The sequence below is a fragment of the Melanerpes formicivorus genome, unplaced genomic scaffold (genome assembly GCF_026170545.1).
Source record: "Melanerpes formicivorus ecotype bairdi unplaced genomic scaffold, bMelFor1.0.p_v2 SCAF_4, whole genome shotgun sequence".
NCBI lineage: Eukaryota > Metazoa > Chordata > Aves > Piciformes > Picidae > Melanerpes > Melanerpes formicivorus.
This window is the reverse complement of record NW_027142356.1, coordinates 2,523,850-2,550,083: the sequence shown is the minus strand read 5'-3', so window position 1 is coordinate 2,550,083 and position 26,234 is coordinate 2,523,850. Positions and strand designations below refer to the sequence as shown.

Genomic DNA, 26,234 nt, shown 5'->3' with positions numbered 1-26,234 from the left:
CTCTCCTCAGCAGCCTTTCCCTCCAGTCCCTTCCCCAGGCTGGTTGCTCTCCTCTGGACCTGCTCCAGCACCTCAAGCTCTCTCTTGCAGTGAGGGCCCAGAGCTGCACACAGTGCTGGAGGTGAGGCCTCACCAGTGCTGAGCACAGGGGCAGGATTCCATCCCTGCTCCTGCTGGCCACACCACTCCTGATACAAGCCAAGATGCCCTTGGTCCTCTAAGCCCCCTGGGCACACTGCTCCTCATGTTCATCCTCCTCTCAATCAGTGCTCCCAGAACCTTTTCTCCCCACAGCTCTCCAGCCACTCTTCCCCAAGCCTGCAGCATTCATGGGGTGGTTGTGGCCCAGGTGCAGGACCTGGCGCTTGGCCTTGTTGAAGCTCACACAGATGACCTCAGCCCATGGGTCCAAGCTATTTAGGTCCCTCTGTAGAGCCTCCCTACCCTCCAGCAGATCATCACTCCCTCCTAATGTCCTGTCATCTGCAAACTCACTGAGGGTGCTCACTGAGGGAAATTGGTCAGGGCAGGTCCCAGTCCTGAGCCCTGGGGAACATCACTGCGGGTGGATTTAACTCTGTTGACCACTGCTCCCTAAGCCCAGCCAGCCAGTGCTATACCCAGCAGAGCCTGTGCCCACCTCAGCCATGAGCAGACGGTTTTCTTGTGAGGAAGCCATGAGAAACCCTGTCAAAGGTTTATGGAAGTCCAGCTAAACATCTCCCACAGCCTTTCCCTCATCCACTAGGCAGGGCATCTCGTCCCAGAAGGAGGTGAGGTTGCTCAGGCAGGACCTGCTTTTTGTAAACTCATTTTGACTGGGACTGGGTGTCCCACTCAGGGCTTGTGGAGTGGGACAGTGTATTGCCTAGGGTTCCATGACAATGTGCCAATCTTTCTGCATGGTCTCTTACAGTGTGGACCCCTCTTAAACACTGCCCTGACTTAAGGCATGTTTTTTATCTCTGGTGGAAGGAGCTCACAAAGGAAATGGCTGGCTGTATGACAGCAAATGATCCAGGAACTTCCTGGTGAGATCTTTCCAAATAATTTTAGTGTTAATTATGATAAATTCTCGTGATGGCCAAGGGTCAAAGAATTTTTTCATCCTACTTAGAGAAACAATTCAATTTGGGGGAGAAATGAAGACCCATTTGATATCTACTCTCTCAAATTTCTCTAAGGTTGACTTGCAACCATGAAATTCTGTGACACATTTAAAACCTGAAGAGGGAAGTATTGATTGATATGACAAAAATGTTCTGCTTACATTCCTGATCACTGCTCTGGGCTTTGCAGAGCTGTTATAAAGCTTGGCAATATAGTTAAAGCCTACTTGATTCCTGTCTAGACTGGAAAGACAAACTCCACTTTATATATGCTTTGGCACTCCTGTACTGTAAGTCTCTGAAGAAAGCAATATTTACCAGCAGTCAAGACCTCACCTGGGAAAGTCAGCTTGCCAGTCATAAGTTGTAAAATACTGTACTTGGTCTCATAGGTCCTGTTCAGACTTCCTGATTTATTTTTTTCTTTTTTGTCCCCAAAATATTACAGAATCACAGAAGCACAGAGGGACAGGGGGTGGAAAGGACCTCAAAAGCTCATCCAGTCCAACCCCCCTGCCAGAGCAGGAGCACCTAGAGCAGGTCACACAGGAACACATCCAGGCAGGCTTTGAATATCTCCAGAGAGGGAGACTCACAACCCCCCTGGGCAGCCTCTTCCAGGCCTCTGTCACTCTCACAGAGGAAAAATTCTTCCTCCTGTTTCCATGGCACTTCCTCTGCCTCAGCTTCCACCACTGCCCCTTGTGCTGGCATTGGGCATCCCCCAGCAGAGCCTGGCTCCAGCCTCTGGGCATTCACCCTGCACAGCTTTAGCAACAGCAATGATGTCACCCTCAGGCTAATCCTCTCCAAGCTACAGAGCCCTCAGCTCCCTCAGGTTCTCCTTGTGTGGAAGATGTTCCACTCCCTTCATCATCCTCGTGGCTCAGTGATGCACTCCTTCAAGCAGCTCACTGTCTTTCCTGAACTGAGGGGCCCAGAACTGGACACAATATTCCAGATGTGACCTCACCAGGGCAGAGTAGAGGGGGAGAATAACTTCTCTTGACCTACTGACCACAGCCCTTCTAATCCAACCCAGGATGCCATTGGCCTTCTTGGCCACAAGAGCACATTGCTGGCTCATGGTCAGCTTCCCTTCCACCAGGATCCCCAAGTCCTTTTCCCCTTCACTGCTCTCCAACAGGTCAGTCCCCAACCTATCCTGCTCCATGAGGTTGTTCTTCCTTTGGTGCAAGTCTCTCCCCTTGCCCTTTTTGTATTCCATTCCATTTTTCCCTGCCCAACTCTCAGCCTGTCCAAGTCAGGCTGAGTGTGAGCAGAACAGCTGGCTGTGTCAGGCACTCCACCCAGTCACTGCTATTTTGCAGTTAAGGAAAAAGCTGAGTCTACAACCAGAAAAAAAAATGTTATAAATATTTGATACAACTTTTACATTTTATTCATGGGGAAAAAAATCTAGTTGTGGAAACACTGTTGTGTTCTCAAGTCAACAGAACGATTTTTACCCGATAGCAAAGAGGCTCTGATCTCCTACCTGAGAAAATATTTGGCACTTCTGCTGCACATCACTCCTGAACATCACTGACAATTCTTAGACCAGAACTAACTGACAATTCCACCTATGATTCATGATAGCATGAGGTACAGTTCATTTGCCAAGAAGGAATAGGGTCTATGTCCATATAGGAAGGACATGGACCTGATGGAGAGGATCTAGAGAAGGGCCACAAAAATTATCAGAGTGTTGAAGCAGCTCTGCTACAAGGACAGGCTGTGGGAGCTGGGGGTGTTCAGCCTGGAGAAGAGAAGGCTCCAGGGAGACCTAATAGCAGCCTGCCAGTACCTGAAGGGGGCTACAGGAAGGCTGCAGAGAGACTGTTTGCAAAGGCCTGCAGGGACAGGACCAGGGACAATGGCTTCAAACTAGAGCAGAGCAAATTGAGATTGGATGTTAGGGCTAGCAGGAGTAGGGAAGTCATTGTGCCCCTGTACTCTGTATTGGTTAGCCCACACCTTGAGTCCAGTGTCCAGTTCTGGGCCCCTCAGTTTAGGAAGGACATCGAGACACTTGAAGGTGTCCAGAGAAGGGCAACAAGGCTGGGGAGAGGCCTTGAGCACAGCCCTGTGAGGAGAGGCTGAGGGAGCTGGGGGTGCTTAGCCTGGAGAAGAGGAGGCTCAGGGGAGACCTCACTGCTCTCTACAACTACCTGAAAGGTGGTTGTAGCCAGGAGGAAGTTGGTCTCTTCTCTCTAGCAACCAGCACCAGAACAAGAGGACACAGTCTCAAGCTGTGCCAGGGGAAGTTTAGGCTGGAGGTGAGGAGAAAGTTCTTCCCAGAGAGAGTCATATGTCATTGGAATGTGCTGCCCAGGGAGGTGGTGGAGTCCCCATCCCTGGAGGTGTTCAAGAGGGGATTGGATGTGGCACTTGGTGCCATGGTCTAGTCATGAGGTCTGTGATGACAGGTTGGACTTGATGCCAATTGAGGTCTCTTCCAACCTTGGTGATACTGTGATACTGTGAACAAGTTCCTTACTATGAGGGTGGTGGAACAGTGGAAGAGGTTGCCCATGGAGGTGGTTGAGAATCCTTCCCTGGAGATATTCAAGGCAAGGCTGGACGAGGCCCTGGGCAACCTGATCTAGCTGGGGATGTCCCTGCAGGCTGAGGGGAGATTGGACTGGATCATCTTTGGAGGTCACTTCTGGCCCAGACTATTCTATGTTTCTATGAGTCTATGAGTCTGTGAGCCTATGATTCTCTGTTGCTGCTGGCACTAAAACTTTGCTGTTTGTCAGTGAGCTGAACAAACATGACTGGTAAGAAATCAGGTATGGTAAGAGAGAAGATATATGCAGTAATGTCTCATCATTTTTCTGAGCTTATCCTCCATATAATCATACTTATATTCATTCTCAGGTTATTTGTGAAGATTAATTTCTCTGTCAGTCTAATTACTTTCTATTAATACTTATTTCTCTCACTGTGCAAAAGCTTTACTTAAAATAAACAAGTGAGCATGTGTTTGGGAATCATTCTTATTACAGAAGTGAATTTAGAACCAACTGCTAGAGCTGGCCAAATTCATTGCAGGGATTGTGTTTCCTGCTGAATTTAACTATTTATTCACAGAATCATGGACTGGAAGGGATCTCAAAAGCTCATCCAGTCCAATCCCCCTACCAGAGCAGGAGCACCTAGAGCAGGTCACACAGGAACACATCCAGGTGGGGTTGGAATATCTCCAGACAGGGAGACTCCACAACCCCCCTGGGCAGCCTATTCTAGGCCTCTGTCACACTCACAGGGAAAAAATTCTTCCTTCTGGTTCCATGGAACTTCCTCTGCCTCAGCTTCCACCACTGCGCCTTGTGCTGCCATTGGGCATCACCCAGCAGAGCCTGGCTCCAGCCTCTGGGCACTCACCCTGCACATCTTTATCAACAGCAATGAGGTCACCCTCAGGCTCCTCCTCTCCAAGCTCCAGAGCCCTCAGCTCCCTCAGGTTCTCCTTGTGTGGAAGATGTTCCACTCCCTTCATCATCCTCGTGGCTCAGTGATGCGCTCCTTCAAGCAGCTCACTGTCTTTCCTGAACTGAGGGGCCCAGAACTGGACACAATATTCCAGATGCAGCCTTACCAGGGCAGAGTAGAGACGGAGGAGATCCTCTTTCCACTTACTAACCACAGCCCTTCTAATCCAACCCAGGATGCCATTGGCCTTCTTGGCACATTGCTGGCTCACGGTCAGCCTTCCATCCACCAGGATTCCCAATTCCCTTTCCCTTTGCCGTTCTCCAGCATGTCAGTCCTCAACCTATACCAGTGCATGGAGTTATTCCTTCCCAGGTGCAAGACTCTACTTTTTCCCTATTTGAACTTCATTCCATTTTCCCCTGCCCAACTCTCAGCCTGTCCAAGTCTCACTGAATGGCAGCACAACCTTCTGGTGTGTCAGCCACTCTACCCTGTTTTTTGTAGCCAGAAAACTTGTTGACAGTGCACTCTTCAGCAATTCCAGAATGAGTAATAACCAGATATTGGTGAAAGAATAAGAGGAATTAGCCTCAAGCGGCAGCAGGGCAGATTTAGACTGGACATCAGGAAGAATTTTTTCCCAGCAAGAGTGGTCAGGCATTGGAATGTGCTGCCCAGGGAGGTGGAGGTATCACCAGGCTTAACATTGGATGAAGCAGTGTGGAGACATTTCAGAACTGTAGAGTTCTGTAATGACAGACAGGTTCTAAACTAGACAAGTCAGCATTTTCCTTCCTCTCAATTCTATTCTTTCACCACATTAATTAATGGCAGTAGCAGGGCCACAGTAAATTCCACAGAACATTATCCAAGTGCAACTTCTGCAACCTCTGTTTACCTCTGCAAGTCCTGTCTGCTTCATCTCCTAACCTGTGATACTTTTTCGATAGGATATTATTATTATTATTGGCACTTGAGAATTCTGCTGGTTTGCTAATCTTGGTAAACAAACTCATTGACTTCATTTCAGACACACTCATTATCATGACACAGATCCCCCTGCCTCTCACTCAATTAAATATAATTTTCATTCAGAAACTGTAAGTATTTCAGAATGTAAGAGACTTAATCTTGTCTCTCTTGATGTGACTCAACAAAGATCAAACCACCTCTGCTCCTTGCCCAGACAATGTGTGTTGGGTAGACACCACTGGATAAGGACTCTCTGGCATGTGCACAGACAAGACCATCTCTACCTATCAGCTACCCCAGGAAGGGAGGATGGTGCAAAGGATGCAATGGATTCATCACCTGGACACATACCTACACACCTGCACAAACCTACTGGCTCGAGAGAAGGAAAACACCTGGGAAATGCCTGCTCTGAAGAAAAACAAAGACAATACCAGGAGAGAAAAAGACAGAGGCATCACCATGGAGCCTGGGAGACACAGACCAGAAGGAACCCTGTATCCTAAATTCCACCTGCTGCAACTCATGGAGCTGAAGAGGCTGCCTAAACAAGGATTTGGACTTGGACTTTGGGATCTCTCCTTCCTCTCCTCCAGTAGAGGACAGCACAGCCAACAAGGCAGAAGCCTTCCTCCGCAGACCCAAATCACCGTGGGGGGGTGGGGGGTGGTAATATAATTCCTCTCCTCTTCTCCCTCCCTCTTCTCTCTCTCTCTGTCCTGACCTGTCCACTTTATTCTGTTAATAAATACCCTCAAGGGCTGTTGATATTTTAGCCTCATTTGTACCTCATAACACGGCAATGTTCAAAAGAGCTAAGGCTCTTTCCCTCTCCGGACTGAGACACAGATCTATGGCTTTGAGAAGTCACTGCTGGTACTGGAAAGAGTAGTATTGACCTCAGAAGGAACTACTTGCCCAGGTGGCCAAGAAGGCCAATGGCATCCTGGCCTGCATCAGGAATAGTGTGGCCAGCAGGAGCAGGGAAGTCATTGTGCCCTGTACTCAGCACTGGTTAGGCCACACCTGGAGTCCTGTGTCCAGTTCTGGGCTCCTCAGGTTAGGAAAGATGTTGAGATGCTGGAAGGTGTCCAGAGAAGGGCAACAAAGCTGGGGAGGGGTTTGGAGCACAGCCCTGTGAGAAGAGGCTGAGGGAGCTGGGGTTGCTTAGCCTGGAGAAGAGGAGGCTCAGGGGAGACCTTCTTGCTCTCTCCAACTCCCTGAAGGGAGGTTGTAGCCAGGTGGGGGTTGGTCTCTTCTCCCAGGCAATCAGCACCAGAACAAGAGGACACAGTCTCAAGCTGTGCCAGGGGAGGTTTAGGCTGGAGGTGAGGAAGAAGTTCTTCCCAGCAAGAGAGATTGGCCACTGGAATGTGCTGCTCAGGGAGGTGGTGGAGTCACCATCCCTGGAGGTGTTTAGGAAGAGCCTGGATGAGGCACTTGGTGCCATGGTTTAGTTGATTAGATGGTGTTGGGTGATAGGTTGGCCTTGATGATCTCAAAGGTCTTTTCCAACCTGGTTAATTCTATTCTACTGGCTAGTGAAGCAATTTAGAAATCAATGACAAAGAAATTTGGGACGGGGAGGGGTTGGAGGTGGGGTGGGAGGGAAGTACCTTCTTGATGGTTTCCAACATTGATCTTCCTCCTTGCCAAGGTTTGGAGTTCTTCCTGATGCAGGTGAGGCTGGCCATGCTGTGCCACTTCCTGTCCTCCAGCTTCTTGTGGAAGGCATTGGCCAACAGCAGGACAGTGTCATATATATACAGGTTAGAAATCTGCAAAGACATTCAAAGGAGAGCATTAGCATTATTGTTTGTGGTCTCCTGCCAGCAGCCAGAATGTATTATTTGTGTTGCCTCAGCCCTAATCCTCTGGTAATTAAAATGACTTATTTGGAATTAACAAACTCGAAGAGTCAAAAAGTCCTCTCTTTGGCCCTGGTGGACACTGCAGGTGGCTGCAGTCACGCTACAAGTGATGTCTTTTTCAGCCCTCAGATATTTGGACACCATTAAATTTTCTTTAAGATTGTTTTCTTCTTTTATAAAACAGAAACTCTGAAGATTTCAATAGCATGATTTCATTGTGGCTTTGTGCTGCTTGAGTTGTGCAGTCAGTTCTGATTGCAGCAGCTTCTGGAATGAAGTATGACCCAAGGAAATCTTCCTTAGTTCTGCAGTCACACATCAGTTTTGCAGTTCCTAGTGTTTCACAGAATCATAGAAACACAGAACACATCCAGTTGGAAGAGACCTCAAAGACCCTCCAGCTCAACCTTCAACCCAGCACTGGAGAGTCAACATCAAACCATGTCCCTATGAGCTAGGTCTGCATGGCGCATGAACACCTCCAGGGATGGTGACTCCACCACCACCAGTTTCCTGTCAGAATCATGGAATTGTTAGGGTCGGAAGGGACCTCAAGAATCAGCCAGTTCCAACCCCCTGCCATGGCCAGGGACACCTCACACTACAGCAGGTTGCTCACAGCCACATCCAGCCTGGCTGCAAAATCCTCCAGGCATGAGGCTGCCACCACCTCCCTGGGCAACCTGTGCCAGGCTCTCACCACCCTCATGGGGAATAACTTCTTCCTAACATCATCAAATCTGAATCTACCCATTTTTAGTTTTGCTCCATTCCCCCCAGTCCTATCACTCCCTGACACCCTCAAAAGTCCCTCCCCAGCTTTCTTGTAGCCCCCTTCAGATCCTGGAAGGCCACAATTAGGTCTCCTCAGAGCCTTCTCTTCTCCAGACTGAACAACACCAACTCTCTCAGTCTGTCCTCATAGCAGAGCAGCTCCAGCCCTCTGCTCATCATTGTAGCCTTTCTCTGGACACCATCCAGCACCTCCAGATCTTTCCTCTAATAGGGGGTCCAGAGCTAGACACAATGCTCAGCAGAACAGAGCAGAGGGGGAGAATCCTCTCCCTGGCCCTGCTGGCCACACTTCTCTTGCTGCAGCCCAGGCTCTGCTTGGCTCTCTGGGCTGCAGGTGCTCACTGCTGGCTCCTGTTGAGCTTCCCATCCACTAGCACCCCCAAGGCCTTTTCTTCAGGGCTGCTCTCAAGCCAGTCCCTGCCCAGCCTATATTGGTGTTTGGCATTTAATTCCTTGCAGGATCAAACTCTTACTGAGTAAATGTGGATGTGTTTCATAGGCAGCATAGTTAACACACTGTGGTGGGCTGAAATTACACACACACACACACCTCCAACTAATTTGGAGAACTACCTCCCAAAATAAAATTGCCAGACCAGCTCAGTTTGGGATGGAAGCAAATGAAGCTGTGTTTACCAGCAAACTACAATCTAGACATGTGGAATGCAGTGAATGTGCACAAAATAGCTAACAGTTACATGGATATACAATGTATAAACCACACAAGGACCCCTCTGAATAAAACCAGGGGGTTACCAACATCTTCCTCCTCTCTGCCCCCTTCCTCCCTGTACAAGGGAAAAGAGAAGAGCAGAGTGTAATAATAATAATAATAATAATAATAATAATAATAATAATAATAAAACAACCAGGTTGGAAGAGACCTTCAAGATCATCATGTCCAATCCATCAACCAATCCAACACCACCTAATCAACTAACCCATGGCACCAAGCACCCCATCAAGTCTCCTCCTGAACACCTCCAGTGATGGTGACTCCACCACCTCCCCGGGCAGCACATTCCAATGGGCAATCACTCTCTCTGTATAGAACTTCCTCCTAACATCCAAACTAAACCTCCCGTGGCACAGCTTGAGACTGTGTCCTCTTGTTCTGGTACTGGCTGCCTGGGAGAAGTGACCAACCGCTGCCTGTCTACAACTTCCCTTCAGGGAGTTGTAGCTGTTAGTTACTTAGCCACAACAAGAATGCAGCCAAGGTCAGCAACAGTCAATCAACAGCCAAAAGCAAGTATCTGATGGAGCCAAGAGCTGACAAAAAGAACAGAGTAGCTGATACAACTAACTCTGTTAGTTGTCAGACCAAGGGGATTATTTAGACCTTATCATTACTTTCCCTTTACATCCAATGGTAATTGATTTAAATTCTCTCACTTTCTACTCAGGATCTATGGAAAATTTCCTAGGCATCAGCCTAAAACTACATCACGCACATACAGTGGGAGGAAGGTCCAGTTTGTCAGCAAAGAGAGACCAGTTAAACTCCAGAAAAGGAATTACTCCTTCCATGTATTATTTCTACATATCTGCTTTTAAATGCACGTCTTACAAAGTCAGAGGTGAGAGATACCAGTGAATGTAGAAAGGCAGTAGCTCAGAATTCGTGAACCAAGCCTGGCTGTGTTTCAAGGTGGTTTGGTAGTGGTGCTTGAGTATACGGTTTAGGGGTGAGCCTTCTAGAGTAGGGTTCTGGTTTGGATTTGGTGATCCTGAGGGTCTTTTTGAACCTGAATGTTTCTGTGATTCTGTGACTATGTTTCTGTGGTGGATTAACGCCCATCATGAAAAATAACAAAGCAGGGTGGAGGGCTTGTGGGTGCTTAGCCCTCCCTGCAGGGCATTTTACCCCTGGGAAACTGAATCTGTTCCACTCCCCCCTTCCTGCCCTAGGGCATAAAAAGCAGGGCATTGCAGCCATTAGGCTCTTTTTGGCTCCTATCTCTCCTGGATGAGAGCTACTGCAGCTGCCCTCCTGCTCCTCTACCACGTGGTCAGGCCTGATCCTTCTCCCTGCTGCCTCTGTGCCTCTTCAGAGAGAGACTGGTTTTGTATTCTTCTTTTTCTACCCTCCCATCCATTCTTGTTCCTTGCCTTTGTGAACCTTACCTGTTTTATTTATATATATATATATATATATATATATATATATAATTTTCATATATATAATAGGAAAAGAAGGGAAAACAGAAAAGGTAGAAAAGGAAGGGAAATAAAGAAAAGGAAGAAAAATAAAGAAAAGAAAGGGGGAGAAAGAAAAAAGGGGAGAAAGAAAAGGAAGGAAAAATAAAAGGAAGAAAAAAGGAAAGGAAGGAAAAAAGAAAAGGAAATAAAAAAGGAAAGGAAGGAAAAAAAGAAGAAAAAAGGAAGAAAAATAATAGAAAGGGGAAAAGAAAATGCAGAATTAAAAAAAGAAAAAAAAGGGAAAGTGAAAAACCAAAACAAAATAGAAGAAAAAAGAAAAGGAAGAAAAAATATCAGGAAGAAAAAAAGGAAAAGGAAGAAAAAAAGAAAAGTAAGAGGAAAGAAATGGAAAAAAAAAAAAAAGAGAAGAAAAAAGGAAAAGGAAGAAAAAAGAAAAGGAAGAAAAAACAAAAGGTATAAAAAAAGGAAAGGAAGAAAAAAGGAAAGGAAGAAAATAGGAAAGGAAGGAAAAAAGAAAAGGAAGATAAAATAAAAGGAAGGAATAAGAAACCAAATGGAAAATAAAAAGAAAGGGAGAAAACAAAAGGAAGAAAAACAAAGAAAGAAAGAAAAGAAGATCCTCTCTTCCTGCCTCATTACTCCTTTCCATATAACTTATTTATTTAGTTCCTGATGCCAATGTCATCTTGCTTCTGGCTTTGCCTGTGTCACCTGCAGTATGCTCCATGCAGTTCTCACAGAAAGGTTTTGTGACAGACTATTTCCCTGCCTAGAATCCAGGAAAGAAGTTGTCTTTCTCCTTACCTTTCAGTAACCTCCTGGGGCGTTTTGCCTTCCACATTGTATTGATAGAGATCTAAAGGTCTGCTGCTTTCCCTCCTGATAAATTCCTGGCATCACCTATTGCTTTTGCGACTCCACATCACTAGTACCAAGAGCACACAGAACTGATTTACCTTCAGCAGATGCACAGGAGATCCATCACTGTGTACGGCAGGACTAAACCCATGGATTGAGGATCTGGGTTTGGATTAATCAAGCATTTTAAAACCGACCTGGATGATTTGCCTGTGTGTTGTAAACCTACAAAGAATTCCAAGCATTGCAGCTAAAACTGCATTTCCACAAAGAAGTTCAGCAGGACAGGGATGTTTGTTTCAGGGAGAAGGAATTATTACCATGCTGCGAAGGTCCCTCAGGAGAGTAGAAGAAAGAGAGATTGGCCATTGGGATGGGCTGCCCAGGGAGGTGGTGGAGTCACCATCACTGGAGGTGTTTAAAACCAGACTGGATGAGGCACTTGGTGCCATGGTTTAGTTGATTAGATGGTGTTGGGTGATAGGTTGGATTTGATGATCTCAAAGATCTTTTCCAACCTGGTTAATTCTGTATCCTGTATTCTAGAAACAACGAGGTTGCTAATGAGACTAAATTAGTACATGAAAGGCTACAGATGCCAAGTAATCACTCCCAGTTGAGTGACATTGCTTTCAAGGTAGCTTCTGTAACCCAGACTGGATGTTAGGAAGAGATTCTTCCCCATGAGGGTGGTGAGAGCCTGGCACAGGTTGCTCAGGGAGGTGGTGGCAGCCTCATCTCTGGAGGTTTTGAAGGCCAGGCTGATGTGGCTGTGAGCAACCTGCTGTAGTGTGAGGTGTCCCTGCCCATGGCAGGGGGGTTGGGACTGGATGATCCCTTCCAACCCTGACAATTCTATGATTCTATGACTCTTTGATCATAGGAATAAAAGATTATCATGACAGTCCATGAAGAAGAATACACTCACTAATCTAAAAGTAATGCAGCTGGGCCTTCATCAGGCATTAGCAGGGCTCAGGAAAACAGACTTCAGCAATTATTAAGCATTGTTATTCATTCCCTAATAGTTCAGCTTAACATTTGGAGCAATCCATCATTGATAACACAATGATAAAGACACTACAATTAATTTCTGCTTCTCAAAATCACCCTTCTCTGTCACTACCATTCCTGTGCTTCATTAGCAGCTGTCCTGATGCACAGAGTGAGGTTGCATTTTAAAGTCACTTCACACTTTCATTAATTTCCCATATGACTTTATTGGGACATTTAATGCATTGCCAGGTATCTGTTACTGATCCTTTATTAATTCCCAGTCTCTTAGACTAATGGCTGACATTTGTTTTACCAAGCAGTATCTAACTGCATCATCCTGTTGATGTAATCCAAAACTGAGATGTGAAATTGCTCCAGCATGTAGAAGAAAGGTATTGAGCCAGTGATGAACACAGAACAATGCTGTTCATTTTATGTATAGAGTATTGCACACAATCACAGAGTCATAGAACATTAGGAGCTGGAAGGGACCTCGAAAGCTCATCCAGCCCAACCTCCCTGTCAGAGCAGGAGCACCCAGAGCAAATCACGCAGGAACACATCCAGGTGGGGTTTGAATATCTCCAGAGAGGGAGACTCACAAACCCAGAATCCACCCCAGGATGGCATTTGCCCTCTTGGCCACCAGAGCACATTGCTGGCTCATGGTCAACCTCCCAACCCCCCGAACCCCCAGGTCCTTTTCCCCTTCACTGCTCTCCAACAGGTCAGTTCCCAACCTATCCTGCTCCATGGTTTTTTTCTTTCTCAGATGCCAGACTCTTCCCTTACCTTTGTGGAATTTCATTCCATTCCTCCCTGCCCAACCCTCATCCTGTCCAGGTCTAGCTGAATGGCAGCACAACCCTCCTGGGTCAGCCACTCCACACAGTTTGGTGCCACCAGCTGACAGTGCTCTCTGTGCCCTCATCCAGGTCATTGTTGAATATATTGAACAGCTCTGGTCCCAGCACTGACCCCTGAGGGACTCCACTAGACACAGGCCTCCAACTAGACTCAGTCCCATTGACCATAACCCTCTGAGTGCTTTCCTTGAACCATTTCCCATACACCTCACTCCCTGATCATCCAGACCACATTGCCTCAGTTTAGCTGCCAGGATGCTCTTGCAGATAGTGTCAAATACCTTACTGAAATCAGGATAAACCACATCCACTGATCCACCATCACCTCTCCAACTGGTTATGTCCTCATAGAAGGCTGTCAGGTTGGTCAGACATGACTTCCCTTTGGTAGAACCATGCTGACTGCTCCTAATGACCCTCTGGTCCTTGGTGTGCCTGAGGATGTCTTGATGTGCCTATGGCATGTCATTTTCAGACAAAAGGATTATGGTACTAAATATTTCTGTGAATCCAGTTTTTAACACCTTGCCTCCAGAAGGCTACAAATTGTGATGAGTTGTTGTTTCAACTGGGGCAATCCCAGAGACACAGCAAGAGAACTTCACTAAAAGGTTTTCCAGTGGTTTGATAGTGACACTTTAAAAATTACCTTATTCACACAGACTTTAGGAGAAGCAACTACCACAAAAATTGTATATATATATATATATTTATATATAAAAATAAATCCACTCTTATGATTTCTAGAGAATATTTCTGGTTAGTCACTTTATAAACACTTCCAAATCCCAACTGGGATAGAAGTTAATACACAGTAAAGTTGGGGAGAACAAAGAAACAACGGAACCCATGGCTACTCAAAGGTCTGTGCATTGTACAAAGGCACAGGGGAAACTATATAATAGATGAAGGCTGAGCAACTGAGGTAATTGACATGGACCTGAGCAAAGCCTTTGACACTGTCCCACACCACATCCTGGTCTCCAGGCTGCTGCAGGATGGGTTCCATGGATGGAGCATTCAGTGGATACAGAACTGGTTTGAGGGCTGCACCCAAAGGGTGGCTGTCAATGGCTCCATGGCCAAGTGGAGGCCAGGGACAAGTGGAGTCCCTTAGGGATAAGTCCTGGGACCAGGATTGTTTAACATCTTTGTTGGTGCCATGGATAGTGGCATTGAGGCACCCTCAACATTTCACTGATGACACCAAGCTGTGAGGTGCAGCTGACAGCTGGAGGGAAGGATTCATCCAGAGGAACCTGGACAGGCTGCAGAGCTGAGCCCATGACAACCTCATGAGGTTCAACCAGACCAAGGGCAAGGTCATATATCTGGGCTGGGGCAAACCCAGGCACTGATATAGGCTGGGCAGGGACTGGCTTGAGAGCAGCCCTGAACAATAGGCCTTGGGGGTGCTGGTGGAGGAGAAGCTCAACAGGAGCCAGCAGTGAGCACTTGCAGCCCAGAGAGCCAAGCAGAGCCTGGGCTGCAGCAAGAGAAGTGTGGCCAGCAGGGCCAGGGAGGGGATTCTCCCCCTCTGCTCTGCTCTAGTGAGAACCCACCTGGAGCTCTGGGTCCAGTTCTGGAGCCACTCTTAGAGGAAGGTTCTGGAGGTGCTGGAAGGTGTCCAGAGAAGGGCCACGAGGATGAGCAGAGGGCTGGAGCTGCTCTGCTATGAGGACAGACTGAGAGAGCTGGGGCTGTTCAGTCTGGAGAAGAGAAGGCTCTGAGGAGACCTAATTGTGGCACTCCAGTATATGAAAGGGGCTCCAGGAAAGCTGGGGAGGGACTTTTGAGGGTGTCAGGGAGTGATAGGACTGGAGGGAATGGAGAAAAACTAGAAATGGGGAGATTGAGATTGGATGTTAGGAAGAAGTTGTTCCCCATGAGAGTGGTGAGAGACTGGCACAGGTTGCCCAGGGAGGTGGTGGCAGCCTCATGCCTGGAGGTTTTTGCAGCCAGGCTGGATGTGGCTGTGAGCAACCTGCTGCAGTGTGAGGTGTCCCTGCCCATGGCAGGGGGCTTGGAACTGGCTGATCCTTGAGGTCCCTTCCAACCCTGACAATTCTGTGATTCTATGAAAACTAATCAAAAGTGAAGTTGAAAAGAAAAAGAAATCAAACCATGAAGCCTGCCTTTGATACTGTTGTTTTGGACCTTGCTGTTGTTATTATCTGAGTTCACAAATCCTCCTCTTTTTTTAATCTCCAGCAGCTGGATGTAATCACCCTCAGTTTTTCTGTTTAGCAACTGACTACCAAAACTCCACCTACTACCATGCTGCCATAGCAGAAAGGAACAACCTAAAGAATTTCCCAAGTTCCAAGCTAGCCTCTGGAGATAATCTGTGTATCTATTGACCTGACACAGCTCTGCTCATTTGAAGACCTCCAAACAGGGTCACTGTGCAGCGTGTTATGGCTGACATTGTTCATGTCATCAGTAGCAGATCACTGGCTGCTTTGGGAACAATTAGTGAGGCAAAGGCTAACCTGCATCAGGGCAAGACCAGCCAGACTTCCCCTCCTTTCCCCCTTAGATGTTTTCATTTTAAGCCAGGACACTCTTCAGCATCTCCCTAATTTTAACCCATTGTTTTCTTTCGGTCCTTTCAGCGACAGAAGGTGAATGCTCTTTACTGCCAGGTCAGATGTGCTTCTCCTACACCAGTGCCAATGCAGTCACCTTCCCACGACTTCAGAAACAGCCATGCACAGAAATCCCAAAGTAAAATCAACATTTGAAGCCAGTTTCACATTCATCTGCCATAGCTTTGTCACCAGAAAATCTAATCAAATACACAAGAGAGACAGAGGACTGGCTCTCAGAAACGCTTTGTGAAGTCAGGAAGGCAGAGAGCAAGATCCTGTTGCTGATTTCATGTGGTCTCTATAGCGTAGTGGTGATTTGTAATTAACAGCACTGAAACCAAGGCCTTTTTGGAACATAGTTACAGATTTTCTGGAGAGTGTCCAGGGAAAAGCAATGAGGCTGGAGAAGGGCCTGGAGCACCTGGGCTATGAGCAGCTTCTGAGGGACCTGGGGGTGTTCAATCTGGAGAAGAGGAGTTTGAGGGGAGACCTCATTGCCCTCTAGAGATCCCTGAAGGGAGGTTGGAGCAAGGAGGGGGCAGCCTCTGCTCCTTGGTGGCAAGGGACAGGAGCAGAGGAAATGGTTGCAAGCTGTGCCAGGGGAGGTTCAGGATGGATGGTAGGAAATCTTTCTTCCCAGAGAGGGCTCTCAGCCATGGGAATGTTCTGCCCAGGGCAGTGCTGGAGTCACCATCCCTGGAGGTGTTGAAGCAGTGTGTGGAGCTGGTGCTTAGGGACATGGTTTAGGACGGATCCTAAAGTGGGTCAAATGTTGGACTGGATGTGCTTTGAGGCCTCTTCCAGCTGGATGCTTTCTGTGATTCTGTGATTTAGGTGGATGTGTACACTTGAAGCAGATGATATAGAATAGAATAGAATAGAATAGAATAGAATAGAATAGAATAGAATAGAATAGAATAGAATAGAATAGAATAGAATAGAATAGAATAGAATAGAACAGGTTGGAAGAGACCTTCGAGGTCATCGCATGCAACCTATCAACTAATCCAACCCACCTATAAAGGACACTGCTGCTCACTGCAGGCTTGAACCCACAACCCTGAGATTAAGGGTCCCATGCTCTACCAACTGAGTGCTCCCCAGGAAGTTTTCCCTATTAACACATTTGAGGCTTAGAAAATGACTGCAACTCAGATGGCATTAGCTATGAGGAGGAAACTCCTCTCAGTGAGATGACAGAAGACACAATCTAGCAGGGCAACAAAACAGCTACTACCTCACTGTGGGGAGAGCAGGTGGCTTTTTGGGGACTGTTTTCTCACTGGCTGTGCAGCAGCCAATTTGCTCTGGTCCACCCATCAGTCACACTCATTCCCTGTCCAAGTATTTTATTGTCAAGCCATAAGCCATTAAACTGCACGTCAGAGAGGACACGGAAAACAAACATTAAATTACACTAAGCCCCCGCAGAAAAGCCTTGAACTTATCCAGAAAGACAGTTCCCAGGTTGGAATAGGCTGCTGTGTGAAGTACCTCCATGCTCTGGGAGAAAGGGTCCTTGGGATCACACAGTGATGAAGATATCCTGTGGTTGCCACGGAAACAGCGCTGGCTTATGTTTTGGGGCACTGGAAACGTCTGACGGATAATTGTTAAGCGTCCAATTGACCTTCTCACCAGCTCCTGCACGTCTGCATCGCTTATCTCCTGAAAGGCAAGGCAAGGGAGACAACAGGCAGAACAGTTGAAATGCAGAAAGGTTACCACCAGATTAGAAACAAAGAAATTCAATGGAGAGAATGGCAGAATCAATCACAGAGTCACAGAATGTTAGGGGCTGGGAGGGACCCCAAAGGCTCATCCAGTCCAACCCCCCTGCCAGAGCAGGAGCACCTAGAGCAGGTCACACAGGAACACATCCAGGTGGGGTTTGAATATCTCCAGAGAGGGAGACTCACAACCCCTCTGGGCAGCCTCTTCCAGGGCTCTGTCACCCTAACAGGGATAAAATTCTTCCTCCTGTTCCCATGGAACTTCCTCTGCCTCAGCTTCCACCACTGCCTCTTGTGCTGGCATTGGGCATCCCCCAGCAGAGCCTGGCTCCAGCCTCTGGGCACTCACCCTGCACAGCTTTATCAACATGAATGAGGTCACCCTCAGGCTCCTCCTCTCCAAGCTACAGAGCCCTCAGCTCCCTCAGGCTCTCCTCATAAGGAAGATGTTCCACTCCCCTAATCATCTTGGTGGTCTATGCTGGACTCTTTCAAGCAGTTCTCTGGGATCCTTCTTGAATTGAGGGGCCCAGAACTGGACACAATATTCCAGATGTGACCTCACCAGGGAAGAGCAGGGGGGGAGGAGAACCTCTCTTGACCTATTAACCACAGCCCTTCTAATCCACCCCAGAATGGCCTTGGCCTTCTTGGCCACAAGAGCACATTTAGATTGTGAAGAGCTGTGTGATTACTGTGCACTTACTGTTGAGCTCTGCCACAGCCTCAAAAAGGACACAGAGATTCTTACTAAAACAACTAACCCACCATCCTTCTGTTAATTGCAAAAGCTTAAACCTCATAGAAATTTTGTAGGTATAGCTGGGCTTAGTTGTTTCATTTTTGGCTTTCCTCTCCTTTTCCCACTGATGTTTTACTTGAAAGTGTTTCACAGCACTCTGGAGAGGTAATGTGCAGATTGGTAGGAAGTCAGTCTCCTCCTCTGGAGACTTTCAAGTCCTGTCTGGATGTGTTCCTGTGTGACCTGTGCTGGATTCTATGGTTCTGCTCTGGCAGGGGGGTTGGACTTGATGATCTTTGAAGGTCCCTTCCAACCCTTAACATCCTATGATCCTTTGATCCCATGATCACAGCATGATGTATTTCTCAGTGCAGCATTATTTAGGAGCTGTGAAGGTAGAGACAGTTATTCAGGCCTTAAGCATTCATTTCTTGGAAGCAGACCACCAAGAAGCTATAAACAATGTGCCAGTTAGCAACTGCTCTTTACCAAAAGGCACTGTAGGTGTGCATGTGCTTGTTTACAGCAAGAAGCCATTTCAACCCAACATTTCTATTCCATAGGGTACCTGTTAATGCTTGCAGACAAACACTCAGCTCTGCAGACACACACTTTAAAACAGGAAAATAACTAAGCAAACACATGAATATGCCTGGAGAAGAGGATGCTCCAGAGAGCCTGATAGTGGCCTGCCAGTACCTGAAGGGGGCTACAGGAAGGCTGGAGACTGTTTGCAAAGGCCTGCAGGGACAGGACCAGGGACAATGGCTTCAAACTAGAGCAGAGCAGATTGAGATTGGATGTGAGGAACAATTTCTTTACCATGAGGGTGGTGGAACACTGGAAGAGGTTGCCCAGGAGGTGTTTGAGGCTCCTTCCCTGGAGATACTGAAGGTGAGGCTGGATGAGGTCCTGGGCAGCCTCATCTAGTTGGGGATGTCCCTGCTGACTGTGGGGGGGGTTGGACTGGATGAGCTTTGGAGGTCCCTTCTGGCCTGGACCATTCTGTGATTCTATGAAATATTAAGCTTAAAATATTAACTTTAAGGCAGGCTAGGGAAACCAGGAAAATAGTTCTTCATATAATATAAACCCCTGCAGTTTTGGGGCCACAGTGTTTTTACACCATTGAACGATGAGGCCCCTGGAGAACCCAGCTCCATGTGAGGGGTGTGTGGACTTAAAAGCAACAGCAGCTGACTCCAATCTTCTCATAAGAAATGGAACTTTGGTTAAACATAGGCTTTTTCTGACAGCTCAACAAAGGTCAGCTGGCAGCTTTAAAGGCAGTTTTTTACCTGTAAAGCAGAAGAAAAAATCTCAACAGTTGCTCAACTTTTTAAATTAGAACTTAATTTTCTTCATCCTGAACTGTTTGCCCATGATCTGTCTTCATTACAGAAGCTGAGGCCCCAAATCTTTGGATGTTTAAATTTGTGGGTACCCCTACCTCCCCATAAGGGAGCTGCTTGAGGAGCACCCATCAGCAGCCTGCTTTTAAATACAGCCTCGGATACAGCCACAGTTTACTGCACGTCTCTGATTTTCATTTGTGCACATATAGCTTTTCATTTCTCAAGGGATAAAGCACACCTGCACTGTTCCACCTGCAGCTAAACACCATCAGCTGGTTTTTGGTACCTCTAGTTTCCTGCTCTATGCATGTAAGGAAAAACTTAGGAGATACCCAGTGATAAGTTTCCACTCAAATCACAGAGCCTTTCTGTGGGAGAAGGAAGCCAAGCTTTATGAAACAGCAGTGTTAATGTTTGAGGCTGATGCTTTAGCCTAGTGTCTGTAATTACAAACAAGAATAGGAAAATTCCAGAGACTTTGAGTAGCAAAACAGTAAAAGGTAAATAAAATTAGCCATTGGATACAACAGAATAACAACCGATTATACTCATAGAATCAACCAGGTTGGAAAAGACTTCAGAGATCATCAAGTCCAAACTAGTACATAATACCTAACACCTCCTGACAGCTAAACCATGGCTCCAAGTGCCACATTCAATCCCCTCTGGAACACCTCCAGTGACAGTGACACCACCACCTCCCTGGGCAGCACATTCCAATGGCCAATCTCTCTTGCTGGGAAGAATTTCTTCCTCCTAAAGGAAGGCTGCAGAGAGGCTGTTTAGAAAGGCCTGCAGGGACAGGACAAGGGACAATGGCTTCAAACTAGAGCAGAGCAGATTGAGATTGGATGTTAGGAACAAGGTCTTCACCATGAGGGTGGTGGAACACTGGAACAGGTTGCCCAGGGAGGTGGTTGAGGCTCCTTTCCTAGAGATATTGAAGGTGAGGCTGGATGAGGCCCTGGGCAACCTGATCTAGTTGGGGATATCCCTGCTCACTGCAGGTAGGTTGGACTGGATGACCTTTGGAGGTCCCTTCTGGCCTGGGCCACTCTATGATTCCATGATGATGCAGTTCAAGATCTCCCTTTACTTGTTTTGGAGCTTCATCTTCTCAAGCCTTGCCCTCAACTACTCCTCTTTGGGTACTGCTGAGAAATTCATGTTGGACATAGCACCAGCATGCTATGGTCCAGGCACCTCCAAGGGATCTGCTCTGTCTTTTCTGCTCTGTCTCCTGCTCACTGCTACTGGTTCTGGAGGTCCCTTCTGGCCTGGACCATTCTATGATTTCCTTCAACTTTTGGAGGAAAAAGACACCAGAAATAAATTTTAACTTCTCTCTTCACCACAGTGAAAGGATCACATCCTGCCCCACAGACTGCCACCATCTCTGAAGTAATCTGTTATCAGCATTCTTCCTGAAAGACAGGTTTGTCTACACACAGGAACAACACACTGCAGCAGCTGTGCACAGTGTAGTATCTGGTCTTTCTGGCTGACTGCCTCTTAATGTACCCCAGATAATTATTTCTCTCAGCTTAGGATGCCATCTTTTCATTTTCTCTGCACCATTTCACTTAGCTGCAAGGTAAAAAATGAAATAAAATGCTGTTTGAGCAAAATGCTGGGGGTGTTTATCCTGGAGAAGAGGAGGCCCAGGGGAGACATTATTGCTCTCTACAGCTACCTGAAAGGAGGTTGTAGCCAGGTGGGGGCTAGTCTCTTCTCCCAGGCAACCAGCACCAGAACAAGAGAACACAGTCTCAAGCTGTGCCAGGGGAGGTTTAGGTCAGAGGTGAGGAGAAAATTCTTCCTAGCAAGAGAGATTGGCCACTGGAATCTGACTGGTGGATGTGGGGCAGGCTGTGGATGTGGTCTAGCTGGACTTCAGCAAGGCCTTTGACACTGTTCCCCACAGCAAACTGCTGGCTAAGCTGTCAGCTCGTGGCTTGGACAGCAGCTCTCTGAGCTGGGTTAGGAACTGGCTGGAGGCTGAGCCCAGAGAGTGGTGGTGAATGGTGCCACATCCAGCTGGCAGCCAGGCACCAGTGGCGTGCCCCAGGGAGCAGTGCTGGGCCCTGTGCTCTTTAACATCTTCATTGATGATCTGGATGAGGGGATTGAGTCAGTCATCAGCAAATTTGCAGATGACACCAATTTGGGGGCAGGAATTGATCTGTTGGAGGGTAGAGAGGCTCTGCAGAGGGACCTCGACAGGCTGGGCAGATGGGCAGAGTCCAAGGGCAGGAGACTGAACACATCCAAGTGCCAGGGGCTGCACATTGGCCACAGCAACCCCAGGCAGTGCTACAGGCTGGGGTCAGAGTGGCTGGAGACCTCCCAAACAGAGAGGGACCTGGGGGTGCTGATTGACAGCTGCCTAAACGTGAGCCAGCAGTGTGCCCAGGTGGCCAGGAGGGCCAAGGGCATCCTGGCCTGCATCAGGAACAGTGTGGCCAGCAGGAGCAGGGAAGTCATTGTGCCCCTGTACTCTGCACTGGTTAGACCACACCTTGAGTCCTGTGTCCAGTTCTGGGGTCCTGAGTTTAGGAAGGACATCGAGACACTTGAAGGTGTCCAGAGAAGGGCAATGAGGCTGGGGAGAGGCCTTGAGCACAGCCCTGTGAGGAGAGGCTGAGGGAGCTGGGGTTGCTTAGCCTGGAGAAGAGGAGGCTCAGGGGAGACCTCATTGCTCTCTACAACTACCTGAAAGGTGGTTGTGGCCAGGAAGGGATTGATCTCTTCTCCCCAGCAACCAGCACCAGAACAAGAGGACACAGTCTCAGGCTGTGCCAGGGGAAGTTTAGGCTGGAGGTGAGGAGAAAGTCCTTCACAGAGAGAGTCATTCGTCATTGGAATGTGCTGCCCAGAGAGGTGGTGGAGTCCCCATCCCTGGAGGTGTTCCAGAGGGGATTGGATGTGGCACTTGGTGCCATGGTCTAGTCATGAGGTCTGTGGTGGCAGGTTGGACTCAATGATCCTTGAGGTCTTTTCCAACCTTGGTGATACTGTGATACTGTGATACTGTGAATGTGTTGCCCAGGGAGGTGGTGGAGTCTCCATCCCTGGAGGTGTTCAAGAGGGGATTGGATGTGGCACTTGAAGCCGTGGTTTAGTTGCCAGGAGGTGTTAGGTTTTAGGTGATAGGTTGGACTTGAAGATTTCTGAGGACTTTTCCAACCTTATTGATTCTGTGATAATATTTTATATATTATATATTAAATACATGTTTAGAAAGGCCAGCTCCTGCAATTTATCTTGATTTTAAACTCTATTCTTCCTCAGAGGATTTAAAACAAAGACAAAAAGGTTGACTGGTTTCATCATCCACTGTACCCAGACTTGTAGCAGCAAGACTATCAGATCTGTTGTGTTATCTCCAAAGTGATGCCTGCATGGCCACTTTTTGGAGCAAACCAGCATCTTAAAAGTGATTTTTTGACTTTCAGCTGCTCAAGCACTGACCTTTCCTGCCTCAAAGAGTATTTATTTCACTCTATTCAGCATTTTTGGTTGCATTTAATTAGAGTGTTCCCATTTTAACCCATAGGCTACTATCTCATGGGTTTGTACATGACCTGGGAAATAATGACAGAATGCCAATACCAAAGAGGTTTTTGCAGTGTTGCCAAGGAGGTATATACAAAAATAGAGGAATGAAAGCTCACAGGATGTTAGGGCTTGGAAGGGCTCTCTGGAGATCTTCAGGTCCAACCCCCCTGCCAGAGCAGGAGCAGAGAATCCAGCACAGGTCACACAGGAACACATCCAGACAGGGATGGAAAGGCTCCAGAGAAGGAGACTCCACAGCCTCTCTGGGCAGCCTGCTCCAGGGCTCTGGGACCCTTACAGGAAAGAAGGTTCTTCCTCATGTTGAGGTGGAACTTCCTGCACTGCAGCTTGCATCCATTGCTCCTTGTCCTATCACAGGGAGCAAGTGAGCAGAGCCTTTCCCCTCCCTCCTGACCCCAGCCCTCAGATATTGATAAACATTTATTAAATCTCCTCTGTGCTGTAGTTTCCATCTATTGCCCCTTGTCCTATCATAGGGCACAACTGAGCAGAGCCTGTCCCTGTCCTTTCTTTCCTGACACCCAACCATCAGATATTGATAGGTGTTGATCAGATCCCCTCTCAGTCTTCTCCTCTCCAGACTAAACAGCCCCAGGGCTCTCAGCCTCTCCTCACCATGCAGTGCTGCAGTCCCTTCAGCATCCTTGTAGCCCTCCCTCCAGTAGATCCCTGTCCCTCTTGAACTGGGGAGCTTAGAAGTGGATGAAATATTGCAGGTGAGATGTCATCGGAGCAGAGTAGAGGGGGAGGAGAACCTCCCTGGCTCTGCTGGATGCACTCCTCTGAATGCACCCCAGGCTCCCATTGGCCTTCTTGGCCCCCAGGGCACATTGCTGTTCCCTGCAGAACCTGTTGTCCACCAGCACTCCCAGCTCCTTCTCCATTGGGTTGCTCTCCATCAGACCGCCTCCCAACCTGTACTGCTGCAGATTAATGTCAGCTCTCATTTTAAATGCTGTAAATTCCACCGAGTGTAGGTTAAGAACAACTCAATGCCATGCAGCCCCAAATTCACCCCTAGGCAATTTCTATGTGTTTCTTTTGTCATTTAAATCCTTGGCATTGACTGGGTGAGGAGCCTTTTATATGACTCTCCAACATCATTTCTCATTCTTGAATTTTGGATCTGACTTAAGAAAACTATATAAAGCAGCTATTGTATGAGAGGAAACAATTTTCATTTGCACTTCAAAGTTGGGTACAGTATAATGATCTAAGGATGGCAGATGATCTGTTATACAAGAACCAAGTGTCAAAAAACAAGTGAGAGAGTTGGCCAAGTTGAACTGAGCTGGCACCTGCATAAATTTAGGCTGGGCTATATGGGGCTGGTTTTTGCCCCCAGAAAAATTCAGAAGTTCAACACAGCATGACTTCCCAACCTTCCTTTTGTTGGTGTGAACTTGGAATCAAGGCGAGGCTGCCCTATTTCACATGAAACAGATAAAATTAGATGTGTATTTCATGTGAGGTGGCAAGCAAACAAGGAAAGGAATGTTAGCTTGCATTAATAGCTCTTTGCAGATGAATTGGGAAAAGAGAACTGAAGAGGATCAGTTTGTCATATCAGGCAGTGACCCCAGAGGGCAGCAAGTCTGTGTGCTGGACACCTAATCTACACTGCCATTCAGCCTTGGCTCATTACTGCGAGATGAGCAACCTAGGCAGAGGTCTATTATTCACCACAGAACATCTGCAACAGTACTGAAAGCCATGGAGGGAAAGAATTTATTAACATGCTCCAGCAATAAGCACCAAGCAATGGCAGCAATACTTTCTCTATGGAAATATCTTAACTTTGGGCCAAGAAGATGATTCTGGCATTTATCATGTTCTGGACATGTCCTGCTTTCCACTGCAGGCCATGTCTTCATCACATCCTTCCAGGCAGTGAGAGAGGAGAGTGCTTTTTCCTCCTCCAAAAGCCAGTAGCAATGAGCAGGAGACAGACCAGAAAAGACAGAGCAGATCCCCTGGAGGTGCCTGGGCCATAGCATGCTGGTGCTATGTCCAACATGAATTTCTCAGCAGCACCCAAAGAGGAGTAGTTGAGGGCAAAGCTTGAGAAGATGAAACTCCAAAACAAGTAAAGGGAGATCTTGAACTGCATCATCATGGAATCATAGAATGGTGCAGACTGGAAGGGACTCCAAAGCTCACCCAGTCCAAGCTCCCTGCAGTGAGCAGGGATATCCCCAGCTGGATCAGGTTGCCCAGGGCCTCATCCAGCCTCACCTTCAATATCTCCAGGGAAGGAGCCTCAACCACCTCCCCAGACAGCCTCTTCCAGCGTTCCACCACCCTCATGGTGAAGACCTTGTTCCTAACATCCAATCTCAATCTGCTCTGCTCTAGTTTGAAGCCATTGTCTGTTGTCCTGTCCCTGCAGGCCTTTGTAAACAGTCTCTCTGCAGCCTTCCTGTAGCCCCCTTCAGGTACTGGCAGGCTGCTATTAGGTCTCCCTGGAGCCTCCTCTTCTCCAGGCTGAACACCCCCAGCTCCCTCAGCCTGCCCTTGTAGCAGAGCTGCTACAACCCCCTGATCATTTTTGTGGTCCTCCTCTGGACCCACTCCATCAGTTCCATGTCCTTCCTATACTGAGAGCTCCAGCCCTGTACACAGTACCCCAGGTGAGGTCTCAGCAGAGCAGAGCAAAGTGTCAGAATCACCTCTTTGGCTCTGCTGGCAATGCTGCTTTGGATGCAGCCCAGGCTGTGATTTGCCTTCTGTGCTGCAAGCTCACCCTGCCTGCTCCTGTCCAGCTTCTCCTCCACCAGCACCCCCAAGTCCTTTTCCTCAGGGCTGCTTTCTGTCACCTCCTCCCCCAGTCTGTATTGACAGTGAGGATTGATCTGGCCCAGGTGCAGAATCATTTGCTCTATTATATCTCCCTTAGTTTTCTTAGGTTGCAGGGGTGGTAAAAAGAGGAAATTGATAGGACAAGGAGAAATCTATTTTTAGCTTTCACAGAGACAGAAAAGGAAAAAAAAAGGTATGGAGACAGCAGGGCTAAGTCAGTTTGAACTGGCAGCTTTGTTGCCAACCTGTACCAGAGGGTGGCATTTCACAGCTGATCTGACATCACCACTGGAAAAGGTAAGGGTTCAAATGAACCTCTAATGCTACTATCATACAAAGAAAATGTAGGCTTATGTGAACTGGA

The 26,234-nt window shown here is 47.6% G+C and overlaps 1 protein-coding gene across 1 annotated transcript in view; it reads right to left on the bottom strand.

Annotated features, from left to right (window-relative positions):
- The window catches only part of GRID2 (glutamate ionotropic receptor delta type subunit 2), a 474,774-nt gene that overhangs the window by 315,717 nt on the left and 132,823 nt on the right, over positions 1 to 26,234 (bottom strand). The window contains exons 4-5 of the mRNA XM_068171063.1: positions 17,157 to 17,330; positions 7,139 to 7,300 (exon numbers count right to left, since the gene is read on the bottom strand). Coding sequence (XP_068027164.1) covers positions 7,139 to 7,300; positions 17,157 to 17,330 — 336 coding nt within the window. The remainder of the gene's footprint in view (positions 1 to 7,138; positions 7,301 to 17,156; positions 17,331 to 26,234) is intronic.